The sequence below is a fragment of the Bathycoccus prasinos genome (assembly GCF_002220235.1).
Source record: "Bathycoccus prasinos genomic : Chromosome_4".
NCBI classification, from domain to species: domain Eukaryota; kingdom Viridiplantae; phylum Chlorophyta; class Mamiellophyceae; order Mamiellales; family Bathycoccaceae; genus Bathycoccus; species Bathycoccus prasinos.
In genome coordinates, this window is record NC_024005.1 from 788,413 (window position 1) to 804,091 (window position 15,679).

Below are 15,679 nucleotides of genomic sequence, written 5' to 3' on the forward strand. Positions count from 1 at the left end.
ATTCAGCGAAGAGTACTACGCAATGCCTCTCAACAATCTCGGTAAAACGGACTACGTGCGTTTCACCGGCAGCAGAAACCTTCGCCACCGTTTGGTGTGCGCGACGCTGACGAGTCGCGCGGTTCGCATCGACGACATTCGCGCGCAGGGAACGTCGAACCCGGGTCTCAGAGCGTACGAGGCTTCATTGTTACGCCTTTTGGACAAGATAACGAACGGGTCAGAAATCATTATTAACGAATCCGGGACGAGTTTGAAGTACAAACCCGGGGTTATCGTCGGCGGGAAACGATTGACGCACGATTGCGGTTTGGGGAGAGGTTTGGGGTACTATGTAGAGGCGTTGTGCGCGATTGGGATTTTCGGGAAGAAACCGATGGAAATAACCTTGTTTGGTTTGACCAACGACGACGAGGAGGTGAGCGTGGATACGTTTCGGACGGTGACGTTGCCGATGTTGAAGAAACGGTTCGGATGCGACGACGGGTTGAGTTTGCACGTCGCCAAGAGAGGGTGTCCGCCGGACGGCGGCGGCGAGGTGAAGTTGTCGTTTCCAATCGCGAAAGAGTTACCCGGGGGAATCGATTGGGTTACCGAAGGGTTGGTTAAACGAGTCAGAGGCGTCGCCTTTACGGCGAGGATTCCACCGCAAATGGCGAATAGATTAGTCGATGGCGCCCGAGGCGTTTTGAATAATTTTTTACCGGACGTGTATATTTTCACCGACCATCACAACGGGAAGGAAGGAGGGAACTCGCCGGCGTATGGGATATCGTTAGTCGCGGAGACGACGGAAGGGTGCGTTTTAGGGAGCGATTGTTCGAGCGCGAGCACCAGAAAGGAGCGAGAGAAGGAAGAAGACGAAGGGCGGTTGTTGTTGGATCATCGGGGCGGTACGAATACTAAAGACCACGAAGAAAACGCCGAGGAAGAAGATCAATCGCAAAAAACCCCGGAAGATTACGGTCGCGAATGCGCCGAAGCGCTCGTTTCCGAAATCCAACGCGGCGGCGTCTGCGACTCTTCCCACCAAGCTTTAGTTTTAACCTTATTAGCGTGCTCTCCAGACCAAATATGCCGCGTGCGTTTAGGCCAACTCACGCCGAGAAGTATTCAGTGCTTGCGCACCATCCGCGCGTTTTTCGGGGTCACGTTTAACATCCAGCCGGAACCGGAAAGTGGGACCGTGTTCTTGAGTTGCGTCGGTGCCGGGATGCGAAACGTTGCCAAGAGAGCCACGTAATAGTTATATATATATATATTCGATAGCATTTTAAAATCATAGTTCTAAACAAAAAATGTGCGAGCGCGAGCGTTCATCGCCAAACTCTTCTTCTTTGCTTCGCGAAAATGACCTGCGCTATTTTAACGTACATGCACATGAATTGGTCATTAATAGATAATCTCTCTCTCTCTCTCTCTCTCTCTCTCTCTCTCTCTCTCTCTCAAAAAACGAGGAAACCTCCGAGGAATAAAAGAAGTAAAGAGAACACGGTATTCAGAGGAAGAAAAGTAGCGGCGCTACCCACGCTCAAGAGTCCCGGGGGTGGGGGGGGGGCGGCTTCGCACGCGTTGGGCGACGTCGTCGCTGCTGCGTTTATAAACTCGGATCGTAAGGAGTCGACGCTGTCGTCGCTTTCGAGGATAGCGGCCAAGTCAATCGCGGATTTCACCTCGCCGTTTGGCGCGACGAACTCTTCAAAGTCGGCGTAAAACGCTTCGACGGTTGCGTAGCCGGTGAAGTCGCACAGAGCTTTCTTCCAACCTTTTCCTTCAGGGACTTCGCTCGGCCAGTGCACCATGTCGTCGAAAACATAGTCGTTGTCGACAACGTCGATGCTGTGCCAAAATCCTTTCCTCGCAACCGTGCTTGTCCAAAAATCGATGAAAGTGCGACCACCGTTCGCCGTGTAGTTCGCGTTCGCTTTGTTAATAGCAAACGCGACGGCTAGCGCGCCGACGTTGTAATAACCAGCAGCTCCAACGTCTTCGTTTGGCATTATGTTTGGAGGCGGGTGCGGATCGGAGTCGCCGCACTTTCTATCTGAGCCGAACTTCGTCAACCAGTTTGCGAAGTTCGTTTGGTCGGAATATATATCACGTACTTTCTTCAATATGTGCGAATTGAAATACCCGGAAAACGTTTCTCTCGGAGCTCTCGAATTATCGTTCGAGAAAACAGCTTCCAAAAAAACCGCGCCACCTTCCATCAACCAGGTCGGAATGTGCTTGCCCCAGTGCATTTGAAACGCGTGCGTGTACTCGTGTATCGCAAAAGTAGTCATTTGGTTCTCGACGTCGTCGTAATACGTTCCATCCTCTTTGTTTGCAAATCCACTAGTGATCACCATTGGCACCGCACCTACCGCACCTTTCCCGCAGTCTGATTGACACGCGTCTCGGTGCGACGCGTACACGTTGTTTTCGCCTTCCATCGCCTTCTCTCTGTTCGTTGAATCGTTGGAACAATAGCCCGTAATCTCCGAGCGCGTGGCTTCGCACCACGCCGAATCAATATCCGTATACGCCGACGCGTCTTGCGCGGTAGAACTTTGCGACTCGTACAAAAACACGCTCACGCCGCTCACTTTCCCGAGTAGTTTTTGCGCCATATCGATGCCGGTTTCGACCGATTGCTTCAAATTCGAGGGAAAGTTTTCGCTTTCTCGATAGGTGATCTCGTTGCTCCCGACGGCGGCATACGGCGCGATAGTCAAAGTCGAGTGTTTAAACCTCGGCCGGTTGCACCCGGATTCAGACGGGCAGGTCAGCCCTGCGACGGTGGCGGGGCCTGATATTGAGACGATCGCGGATACCGTCATCATCATCACCGGGACGAGACGCACCGTCTGCCTCATTTTCGATACCTCGGGAGCTTAATTCTCTCTCTCTCTCTCTCTCTCGCGCGCGCGCGCGCGCGAAGACTTTATTGAAAAAAGAAGACCGTGAAAGAAGCGTTTCGCGTTTCGTCTTCTTTTCGTTACGTATCTCTTGAATCTTCTTATGCGTATCTTATGATGATGATGATGATGTGTGGTAAGATTATATGTCGACCACTGAAACGGTCGAATTTCAGAAATCACAAAGAAAAGTGGAGGAAGAAGAAGAAGAAGAAGAAGAAGGTTTTAATAATGACTTTAATTGACTTTAAATGTACAAAGCGTGAAGATGACGTTCTAAATCACAGATCCATAACTTGTTTGCTTCCCTGCGATATATTTTCCGTCCACGCCGCTCGGGGAGGGGAGATTTTCCTCCTTTGTCGGAGCCTCATTTCGTACCATCAAGTATGATGTTTCAGTGCCTTCCATTTGCTGTTGACGCTCGCCTCCTTGGAAAAGAGAAAAATAATTGCCTTCATTTAAAAACTGGCGACGTTCGCGACGTCTGAGTGCGAAGAGAGCAAAGAATGCCGTGCCCGTGGCAAATAAACTATACAGTTTCAAATAGGCGTTTCCTGATGAGTCAGTATTTATCCAGAACGACTGCGACCACGACGTTGACGAAGTAGCAGCAGTGGTTGGAGAAGAAGAAGATCCGAGTGCCGTTTGAGCACTAGTAGTAGTGGCACATCCAATCGTTGTCGTAAACGTCTCCTTCGCAGCTGCATTATCCCCAGCGTCAACTAATTTACTTCCAAGCATATCTGCGTTGACCGTGATTTCATAAGTACCCTCAGTCGCGTCAGAAGGAAACGAAATCATGAGAGAATTTTCGTTTACGCACGCAAATTTGTAATGAAAGTACACGTCGTCCTTATCGACATCTCCGGAATTTATATTTGTTCCTGCACATGTCTTGACACGCTTTATCGCGTACGCCATGTGATCGGCTTGGAGCTGAGGGCAAACAATTGGCTCAGAGTAATCAATTGTGAAGCGATTGTGGCGCTGGCGCCAATCAATAGGTTCAGGTTTGCTCACATCAACATTGACGTTCAAATTTTCTTCCGTCACGGAGCCTTTCACTTCTGTGGTCGCAAATGAGTCATAACCTGAGCAAAACACTTTTGCTCGAACTTCGTATGCTCCATCCTTCAAACCATTCAAGAAGTATTGACGTTCAAGATTCCATTTGAATTTGCATCCTTCGCCGCGCGCCGAATTGCACTGTGCATCAGCGTCTACCACATCGCGCTTCCAAATATTAGAGTCTGTTCCAACCATATCCCAGGAATTAATCCACTCACCAACACCGAGAGATCTCCACTGAACTCGAACGAATTCAACGTTTGGATGAACCAAATGATCCGTCGCACCGTTATTCTCATCTTTCGACCACAGGTTCATAGGATCTGGATTCATTAGGGTAATGTTGATGTACGGCGACGATTCTTTGGATACCACAGTGTTCAAGTAATTGTTGTACGTGGTTTTACCCCAGTTAACTTTTGGACACTCGCGCTCCCATGTAAAATTGCCGAGGAACGCCGTGGAAGAAATGGGTGATCTGTATAACCAGTCTCTCGACATTTCCCACTCACACTCGGACACTAATTGGACGCCAATCGAGAAATACGTATGAGCAAATTGTCCTTTCATGACATTCAAGGACAAACGAGTATACTTCAAATCTCCGTTGGAGTCAACCGAAGGCACGTCGTGTAACGGTACCAAACTGTGGAATGGAGCCAGAGAGTCCAAGCCGTTGATGGTGAACGACAAATCCATCATGTTTCCACCAAAGTCGCCGGTGTACTGTGCTCCCGAGGTGAGCAGCAATCCATAGATGTGCCCCTCTCTGTACGGCGATTCGTTGGTGATCACGAGATCAAACAAAGCTCTGTGATGAGGAGGAATGAAATCATTGTTTGCACCGGCACTCCACTCCGTTTCGATGATGAGGCCACCTTCTCTCCACATCGTATTGGGCTCTCCCGGACATTTCGATGCACCGCCGATGGTTTTGAAGACCGGGGTTCCAAACCGTTTGTCACTAGAAACATGAACCACGAATTTATCATAAGGATCGCCGTCACCGAGAGTATATGTAACTTCCATTTCACCGTATTTTGCAAAAGCCATAGCTTTCTCTTGCCCGACACTTTTTCCGTAAGTGTCTGCAAGCTCCGCTTCTGCTTCGAACACTGATAAAGCAACGCTAAAATCTCCGGAAGCAGATACGCTTCCTTCGGCTTCCATAGACCACGAATAGCCATAACTGTCGATGTTACTCTCGATGGAAGAAGAAAACTCGAGGTTATGGCCACCGCCAGAGAACGAGAGATACACGTCTTGCTTTTCACCTCTAGAAATCGTAGGATCAGAGTTATGGCTACCAGTGAACCCAAATTGAGCTTCGCTACCAAAAACGGATGCATCAACCATTGAGGAAACTTTCTTGTCCTCAAACAATTCATCCATACTGGACGGGATCTTAAAAGTATTGTTCATTTCTTCCTTAGCGTAAGTGCTCATGCCGCGACTCCAAAGACCTTCGTCCTTGTCAGGATCATCTTCGTTAGAGTTAAAAAGATTTCGACCGTCGTCGTCGGTTGAACCGGGTTGGTACGAACTCAACCACTTATCGCTCTTCGTCGGGAACCACCGTCCATCAGGGTCGTGTGACTCTTCGCCTGAACCTTCGACGATAATTTTCTCAGTATCATCCAAGTATGCCTCTGGATTTGGGTTTGCCATACGATCGATCACGCCTCCAGCGATTGCACCAACCAAAGTTCCGACGCCGGGCATCAAATACGTCCCGACACCTGCTCCGATGCTAGCTGCTTTTGCGTTGGCTTCTTGACCTCCATCATTTTTGAAGGCATCCGTTCTTCTCACTTTGGGAATTCCGTGAAGAGGCGCGTTATCAGACGGAATTGAATCCCACACTTCGCTCAACTCATCCCAATCCTTTTTCGCAGCATAACTACTATCCTCCTCTTGGGTGTACGCTCCGAAGGCAGCATCGATGAGAGGTTTTGAAATCTTACCGTACACTGATTCGTCTGAATTGAACGGCGAGCTCATTTCATCGAATCTTGTTTGAATCTCCGTTGCTGTCGTTTCTTTATCTTCTTTCGACAAAGCATTGAATCCTTCTGGAGTAAAATCTGGGGAGGACCATTCAAGCGTTCGTTTCCAGTCATCTAGCGCATTCTGAAGACGTAATTTCCACGCGGCTCTGATGTACGCATCATCTTTACCATCCATAGCTTTATCGGTATCTTTTATAATAGATGTTAAATTCTCTGTAACTGAAATCAAATCTTTCAGTTCTGGTAAAATTTTATACTCAATCGAGAATACCGCCATGACGTACGTCGTAGGTTTTCGCGGATACCACTCGATGATTTCAATCACTTGCAAACATTCTTTGCTATGCTCTGCGTTAGATCTCAGATCGACTTTATCAGATCTTACGTACACGATTTCGAATCCTCCACCTAAAATGACATCTCCTGGACGTCCGGGAAGTCCTGGATCTTGTGAGGATTCCAAATTTCTATCCAAAGTCATGTGAAAGTCCCATCCGTTGTCGGTTTCAGCACTGATCGTCACAGATGGACCTTCAACGGCGTATCCACCATGACCTCCTGCCTCAATAGTTGCGGCATTTGTATCAAATTCAACTTCGCCATTTACATAGCTAGAACCTGCCGAAATTCCAGCTCCCATTTCAAATTCAGCCTCGACTCCAGCATTAAAATTCCATTCGCTCGATTTCTCAGCCGCCCGAGTGGTGACCAAACCTAATTCCAAATCTATTTTTGTTCCTTTTGAAATAGAAGAGAATGAATTACCACCGGGCGGATCGTGCACTACTGTGTACACTAAACCCTTGATGGGCGCTGTGGCGTAAAACTTTGTGTCTGATATGTATCGATCTTCTGGGTTACCGCCGCCGCCGCGGATTTTTGTCGCAATTGTTACCAATTCTCTCTGAATTGGAAGCGACGTGACTGCCCACCCATCGTTCCTTTGAACTCTCGCCAATACTTTTCGTCTGTGAGGCGGCACAAGATTTGGAACGGCATCTTGGGTAGAAATTTCATACGTCGAAGAAGATGAACCCGAGCCGTATAGCAGTAAACCATCCGTTTCATTTACTGAGCCGAACGAACACAACTTTGACGGCTCGTTACTTGAATGACACGGATTTGAACCTTGCGGTCCAACATCCTGCTGAAATTGAACTGTTACGGCAAGACGGGTTTGTGCATCGTTAATTGTTTGGTTGAACTTCGAACAATACGTTATCTCGCTGGGGCTCGTTAAGTGTGCCTCAAAGATTTTGAGCGCATAAAAACTATTCGTTTTCACGTCAGTGTTCTGATCAGAAGTTCCCACGAGATGGTTGATCGTTAAGTCCTTTGCAGCCGTATCCGTTCCAATACATTTTTCACCGTCGCGAACTGATGTAAAGGGCGTTCGAGCGCTATCTGCTGCTCTTCCAAAGAAAGGAGTGGCACAAAACCAACCGTGATAGACGTATTTTACTTCGCCCAGAGTTCGTTCCAAAAGTAACATTGTCTGCACGAGAGTGTTCCGATCTCTGAAAAACTGCATTATATTTGTTCCCGGAGGCTTGCAGTCGGTACCGGGATTCACTTCTTCAATTGCTTTCAAGTTCAGAGATGAAACATCCGGAGCTTGTTCCAACTGAATGTAGTAATCCATCGCCGCGTAGGGCCATAATCTCAGATTAGATGATTCATCGTCCGGATCGATAAGCTTCCATTGATCGCTTGCGTATCTAGATCCCGTCGCTCCGACGATTTCTTTATCGCTGATAATCATCGTAGCACCACAACCGTTAGCAGGAGTGATTTTGAGAGTGTACTCAGTGTATGGATTCCCGCACGCTCCCGCGTACAAGCCAATATCAACCGTTCTCGCTGTCATATCGAAATAAACCAAATTTTCTCCTCCCATTATGCCAACGAGTTCAATTATATTGTTTGTACTAATCATGTCTTCGTGCATCTTAATTGGCTTCATCGTATCTGAGTATTCGCACGGATAGTCGTCCAAATTTTCCCCGCCATAACATATACGGTGACCATCATAGGTGGCGATAAATGCCCAAGTTTCACCTGGAGTGACTGCTATATCGAAGCGACCGAGTTCATCTGCAGAATATTCTTCCGCCGCAGTTTCGTATTTGTAATGATTAGGACTGCATCCAGTTTCATCGAAATCGCATTTGACTCCTTTGTAAGCTGAAATTGTCGCAAACTGCAAACCGCAGATAAACTTTTGAGTTCGCTCACCGGGAAAGCGAACCATCCCGGTGACTTTGACCGCAGTGGTATCTTCAATATCTGCGCCAATAGTTCCTAAATGCTTCGCTGCAAGCACTTTCTCAGACGCTTTTGCATCGAACGTATGGACCACATCCTCAAACTGCTCAATGGCATGGAGCTCTATTGAACTTGAGACTCCAGGAAACAACTCGTTGCTAAAGCCTTGGGTCGCATGATTGAAATTCACGCGCTCAGATTCGCTAATATGCTTCTGAAGAGTAAATTTGTGTTTCTTTGCGAAGGTTACGACTGGTATGGCGTAATTTTGCGATTCTGGCGTAGTATTGTTTCCAGGAAGTGCCAATTTCGATCTCGGTGAAATGTCAGTCGGATAATCAAGAGAAAACCCGCGAAGGGCAGTCGCAGACATGTTGCCGTACCAGTACTGCCACTGTTCGCGAGTGAAAGGCAAAGAAGGGGTTGACGAAGGAATTGCAGACATGTACGCATGCTTTTCTCCATTTTCTTGGCTATCCAAAGCGTAAAACTCACTTTTATCTTTTGTAGCGACCGCAGGAAAGACGAGCCAAGGGACTCCATAAATGTGACCCTCATCTAAGGCTTTGACAGCATTATGAAATTCAACTGCGTTCAACTCGCCGTCATCATCCTTATCTAGAGTAGACCAGAGATCCGCTGAGAAAATCACATTCGCATCGGAAAACTTCGTTCTTTCCTCGCAGTATGATAGAAACTCCATCATGTCGATGACGTTATCATTGTTTGAATCAACATCTGCAATATGTGGTGGCGGCGGACTTGGAGGCGGCGGACTTGGAGGCGGCGGACTCGGGGGAGGCGGTGGCGGACTTGGTGGTGGCGGACTTGGTGGCGGTGGACTTGGTTGCGGCGGTGGCGGACTTGGTTGCGGCGGTGGCGGACTTGGTTGCGGCGGTGGCGGACTCGGGGGAGGGGGATTCGCAGTTTGCTTACCCATAACACAATAATCCCACCCTTTTTTACCACTTCCCGAACACCCGGGAACACTCTCGAATTTATCTCTCTGGAAACACTTGAGACCGGCATCGCAATCGGAATCTTTGTCGCAATCGCCTTCGCACATACCATAGCCGGTTCCTCCATTGCGAGAAGAGTCCAAGGCTTTCACAGCCACGCAATAGTCAGAACCCTTCTTCGCAGATCCATAGCATCCAGGAACAGGCTCATCGCCATCTCTTTGAAAACAGGTCAAGCCCGATTGACAATCAGAGTCCTTGTCGCAATCACCCTCGCACATGCCGTAAGAGTTTGTGCCCAAATTATTCTTCAAATCAACTACGTACTTTTTATCGATGCAATAATCATAATTTATTTTACCCTTTCCCGAACACCCGGGAACACTCTTGAATTTATTTCTCTGGAAACACTTGAGACCGGCATCGCAATCGGAATCTTTGTCGCAATCGCCTTCGCACATACCGTAGCCGGTTCCTCCATCGCGAGAAGAGTCCAAGGCTTTCACACCAACATTTGTGCAATAATCCCACCCTTTTTTACCCTTTCCCGAACACCCGGGAACACTCTCATATCCATCTCTCTGGAAACACTTGAGACCGGCATCGCAATCGGAATCCTTGTCGCAATCGCCTTCGCACATACCGTAGCCGGTTCCTCCATTGCGAGAAGAGTCCAAGGCTTTTATAGGCACGCAATAATCCCACCCCGATTTCGGGGTTCCCGAACACCCGGGAACAGGCTCGTTTCCGCCGCGCTGAAAACACATCAGACCAATTCCGCAATCGGAATCTTTGTCGCAATCGCCTTCGCAAACGCCATAGCCGCTTCCTCCATTGCGAGAAGAGTCTAAGAGGGGTTTATCCGCAGCACCGAGATCTGCTAGGTCCAATTTCCCTGCATCCATCGTCAGCAACTTTCTCGATGAGGAGTCCAAGGCTTTCACAGCCACGCAATAGTCAGAACCCTTCTTCGCAGATCCATAGCATCCAGGAATAAGCTCATCGCCATCTCTTTGAAAACAGGTCAAGCCCGATTGACAATCAGAGTCCTTGTCGCAATCACCCTCGCACATGCCGTAAGAGTTTGTGCCCAAATTATTCTTCAAATCAACTACGTACTTTTTATCGATGCAATAATCATAATTTATTTTACCCTTTCCCGAACACCCGGGAACACTCTCGAATTTATCTCTCTGAAAACACTTGAGACCGGCATCGCAATCGGAATCTTTGTCGCAATCGCCTTCGCACATACCATAGCCGGTTCCTCCATTGCGAGAAGAGTCTAAGAGGGGTCCTCGATGCTTTTCGGCATTGTACTGCGACTTGTACACGGACTTGTCTATATTAAGAGCAACAAGAAAGGCTTCTGGATCCGTATCCTCCTTTGCCACCATAATACGAACGTCAGTGCGGTCAAAAATATCAGCTTTATATGGTAAAACGCCAACGTGTGTTTTTCGACTCGGTCTTCCCGACGCGTCTATAACTTCAATTTCGAAGTTACCGTCGTCATCGGAATACGCCGAGTAAGGGCAGTCAATCTCTACACCCATCGCTTCCACTTCAGTTATCGTAGTAATTTTGCCCCCTTGTGATTTAAGGGTAATGTACTGGCCAAGATAAGTTGAAGTCGATGTTCCTGCGCATCGGTACGATTGACATATTGCCGTACCTGATCGCTCGGTGAGTGCTGCGCCCGTCGTGCTGTTCACATTCAGGACGCACTCCGCACCGGTTTCTCCTTCACTTCCTGGATCTGGAAAATCCATCAACCTGACGCTAAAATCGAAGGCCGCCTTTTCCTGTGGGACGCAATAGTCAGAACCCTTCTTCGCAGATCCATAGCATCCAGGAATAAGCTCATCGCCATCTCTTTGAAAACAGGTCAAGCCCGATTGACAATCAGAGTCCTTGTCGCAATCACCCTCGCACATGCCGTAAGAGTTTGTGCCCAAATTATTCTTCAAATCAACTACGTACTTTTTATCGATGCAATAATCATAATTTATTTTACCCTTTCCCGAACACCCGGGAACACTCTCGAATTTATCTCTCTGGAAACACTTGAGACCGGCATCGCAATCGGAATCTTTGTCGCAATCGCCTTCGCACATACCATAGCCGGTTCCTCCATTGCGAGAAGAGTCCAAGGCTTTCACGCCAACATTTGTGCAATAATCCCACCCTTTTTTACCCTTTCCCGAACACCCGGGAACACTCTCATATCCATCTCTCTGGAAACACTTGAGACCGGCATCGCAATCGGAATCATGGTCGCAATCGCCTTCGCACATACCGTAGCCGGTTCCTCCATCGCGAGAAGAGTCCAAGGATAAGTCGTAACAGACATTAATTTTGGATATGGAAGAAAATTTGCCAAGTGTAATGTTCATCCACTCTTGATCTCGAATGGTGACACGTGATTTTGAGTCTCGATCCGTGGCTTTGAAGGCAGAAGAGCGCACACCGATGTCGTTCTGATTGGAGTGCCACACACTCGCATATGCAGCTAAATCTTGTTTCTGCGCGCCTGCTTCCAAAGTAGAGGACGGATAAGTCGAATTTTTTATTCTCGCACAAACACGGACATTTCGCACTGGAACTGCCGATTTACCCGCAAAGATAAGGCCCTCAACAATACCGAACCAGGGAGTGGTAAAGAGGAATGGATCAGAAGTATTTTGAGCTCCATTATCAAACTTGGTTCGAATAGAATATTCCCAGACATAACCTGGCATCTTTATTGCCGCGTCATCAAAGAAAGAGAGAGGACTATACTTCAAAGCACATCCATCCACGTATGAATCGATCAAGACCACAGCCTCCGGTTCGCTCGACGACGCACCATCAGAATCCACGTCAGAAAGTTGTCGTAAGACTTCAAATCCAAGTTCACCCAGTGCAGTATCTCTGAATGAGAAAAGAATTCCTTTCTGGTCGGGAATCATTCGAAGGTCAATAGCCGCACCGTTAAAAAACAGACCAGTTGAACACGGCGGTACAAACGCCACCTTTTTAGATTTTTGTGCATAGTTTGGAATGATGCAGTAGATACGTCTGGACTGTGGCTCTGCATATGCAAGAGCGGCACATGCCGTAGAATGACCGCATTGAAAAACTGCTTTAACGTGCAAAGGAGTAACAACGCCGGTGAAAATTCGAAAATCGTCATAAACTGCGTTTGTACCGAGAACTTTTGCTCTCGTCGAGACTTCAAAATCGATGTCGGTATTTCGAACCATGGATTTATGAGCAACTGGAACACCATCTAGAAATAGAGTAAGACCATTCTCTTTATTTAATACCATCGCTACGTGATGCATCTTGTCGTAAGATAAAGCTGTGCTGGAACTTAGTTCTTCGTTGAAGTATTTAGCAAAAAGAGTTCTCGAACCCTTTTTGATGCCGAAAAGTTTCTGGTACCTACTATCTTTCGAGGGCCCCTGAGAGAACCAAATAGGCGCAACGGACGAGGTCGTAGTACTCGACGGAAAAGAGGTTTGCTCAATACGAACCCAAGTCATTATTGCGGATGAGTGCATCAAAGGCTGATTCTCCATGATATAATCATCGCCCGAGCTAGTACGTCTTAAGCATGAAATACCACTCCCGCACGCATACGTGGATAACGTGGTCCCCGCAACCGCACTAGAGGGACCGGAACCATCCACCAAATTCTTGTAACTGCCACCCTCAAACGTTAAATGTGTCATAAGTCGTACTGCACTCGGACCTACGCTTGAAGAAGGCCGGATGTCCTCCAGCTCAGTCGCGGCGGTTGTTCCTGCTTCTGTTTTCAATTTTTTGTAAAGACGACCATCAACATAAACGCACTGAAAATCGCCACTAGAAGGCATCTTGTTGTAATCCCATTCCAACTTGACATTTTCTTTTTGAATTTTGCATTCATCTTTGACAGTTTTGGCAGTCGGATACGTTATATCAGTAATATAAATGTCGGGCTTCGATGAGGTGGCATCCTGGCATCTCAAAGGTATGGCCGCAGAATGTACTACATCATTCAACGAAACACCAGTACTTTCAAAATAATTGCTCTTTTGAAGATATTTCAAATAATTCGTGTCCATGTCGTGTTTTGTAAAAGCTTCGAAAAGCTCTTCATAAGATAGTTTACCATCCATGGGGTTAGTATCATGCGCTCGAAAAATAGCTTCCTTCGCGATATCGAGTTTTGCACAGTCTGCCGCGAGAAATTCGGGTGCTCCAGAGACAAACAACCGCGCAATGGTAGATTTCTTCTCTACTTTTGATGGAAGCCAATCTGCACAATCTTCAACGACTGTGAATGAATGCAAAGACTTCCAGCCAGTCGATGATGCAGCTACGGCACTCGTATCGCTGGAAGATGTTTTCCAGAAGCAATTATACACAATATCGTACTTACCGGGTGCATGTTTCTGGTCTTTATCCAGGAGACTGAGAAATTTCTTCAAATCGGATGATTTCGAAACATCGCGGAAATTATCCCACTTGAGACAAGGCAGATGCTCACCTGCATTCGCATAGGTGCAACTTTGCGAATCACGGACGTATACTTGACATTTAATTCCATAGCCTTTATCGTATGGTTCCCTTCTTTTAATCTGAACGTTGGAATTGGTTGATATATCATCCGAAAAACAAGAGGGTCCCGAACACAAAGTGTGTTCGACTTTGATGCCAAAATCAAACTGTAAGTCAGCAACTCGATTGGCTTTATTGGAAATAGAAACCTTCGGTTGGGAAATAGGAGGTAGCGGTGTCGCCTGATAACAATAATCCCACCCTTTTTTACCACTTCCCGAACACCCGGGAACACTCTCATATCCATCTCTCTGGAAACATCTAAGACCGGCGTCGCAATCGGAATCATAGTCGCAATCGCCTTCGCACAAACCATAGCCGGTTCCTCCATTGCGAGAAGAGTCCAAGGCTTTCACAGCCACGCAATAATCATGCCCTGTTTGCCCAGATCCATAGCATCCAGGAATAGGCTCATCGCCATCTCTTTGAAAACAGGTCAAGCCCGATTGACAATCAGAGTCCTTGTCGCAATCACCCTCGCACATGCCGTAAGAGTTTGTGCCCAAATTATTCGTCAAATCAACTACGTACTTTTTATCGATGCAATAATCATAATCTTGTTTACCCTTTCCCGAACACCCGGGAACACTCTCGAATTTATCTCTCTGGAAACACTTGAGACCGGCATCGCAATCGGAATCTTTGTCGCAATCGCCTTCGCACATACCATAGCCGGTTCCTCCATTGCGAGAAGAGTCCAAGGCTTTCACGCCAACATTTGTGCAATAATCATAATTTTGTTTACCCTTTCCCGAACACCCGGGAACACTCGAATATCCATCTCTCTGGAAACACTTGAGACCGGCATCGCAATCGGAATCATGGTCGCAATCGCCTTCGCACATACCATAGCCGGTTCCTCCATTGCGAGAAGAGTCCAAGGCTTTTATAGGCACGCAATAATCCCACCCCGATTTCGGGGTTCCCGAACACCCGGGAACAGGCTCGTTTCCGCCGCGCTGAAAACACATCAGACCAATTCCGCAATCGGAATCTTTGTCGCAATCGCCTTCGCAAACGCCGAGACCGCCAGTGCCCTTTCCGTTGGTATGAACGTCCCCGATGTCGAGGCGAGTAGCTCCGAGTTCGGCCATTTTAAACTTTGGCGAATGCAAAGATGGTAAAGAATTTTTCTTCTTTTGCTCTGCCATCGCTTTTTCAAAGACCTTTCTGTCGTACACAAACGTGTCTGTGTGCTTCTCCCGACGTTGCGATTCGCGTTGCGATTCGAGGCTCTGATTATTATGTCGTTCCAGACTTTGTCCTCTGTCGTGAACTTCGGTCGTTTTTGTCAACGAGTAATCAAAATCATTAGAATCGCCGGCGTGAACGAACGAGGGAGTGAACGTAATGCAACACGCAGACAACAAAGCAATCGAGTAAAGAAACAAGACACGACCGAGGGTGGCGACCGTCGTCGTCCTCTTGGGCGCACTCATTCCTTTTCCCAATACTACGCCAGAGAAAGAGTATATTTTGTTGTGTTTATTTCCTCAACTATTTCCAAATAACACTACGTAACACTAAAAAAAGAGAGAATTCGGTCAGTGGGAATAGAGCGCGCGCGCGCGTCGTACTTCCGACGATTACGAGCCGCGCAGCAAAGAACGAATCGAAGCGCTTCGAAGACGTGCTTCGAAAAGCGCACGTTCAAAGAAGTAAAAAACTGCGAGTCGTCGTCGTCGTCGTCGTCGTCGTCGTCCATTCGGCGCGCATTCTCTCGTCTGACGTGGAAACAAAATGGAAGCGTCTCGAGAAAAATGCCTTCTTCCAATGTTTCTTCGTATTTTGCTCTCTACCTTTTTAACAGTATCGCAATATAACAGCAGCAGAGGTCTTCTTCTTCTTCTTCTTCTCGTCGCTTAGATGCGACTTTCAGAATGAGAGA

At 47.5% G+C, this 15,679-nt stretch overlaps 3 protein-coding genes across 3 annotated transcripts; 1 reads left to right on the plus strand and 2 right to left on the minus strand.

Annotated features, from left to right (window-relative positions):
* Positions 1–22: 22 nt before the first annotated feature.
* Bathy04g04040 (predicted protein) lies at positions 23–1,243 on the plus strand (the record flags this gene model as incomplete). Its single annotated transcript, XM_007513617.1, has 1 exon — positions 23–1,243. The coding sequence occupies one exon, from the start codon at positions 23–25 to the stop codon at positions 1,241–1,243; it is 1,221 nt and encodes a 406-aa protein (XP_007513679.1).
* A 202-nt stretch (positions 1,244–1,445) lies between these two features.
* On the minus strand, positions 1,446–2,858 carry Bathy04g04050 (predicted protein; the record flags this gene model as incomplete). Its single annotated transcript, XM_007513679.1, has 1 exon — positions 1,446–2,858. One exon carries the CDS (start codon positions 2,856–2,858, stop codon positions 1,446–1,448), a length of 1,413 nt encoding a protein of 470 aa, XP_007513741.1.
* A 318-nt stretch (positions 2,859–3,176) lies between these two features.
* Bathy04g04060 (epsilon frustilin) lies at positions 3,177–15,230 on the minus strand (the record flags this gene model as incomplete). Its single annotated transcript, XM_007513737.1, has 1 exon — positions 3,177–15,230. The coding sequence occupies one exon, from the start codon at positions 15,228–15,230 to the stop codon at positions 3,177–3,179; it is 12,054 nt and encodes a 4,017-aa protein (XP_007513799.1).
* Positions 15,231–15,679: the final 449 nt, after the last annotated feature.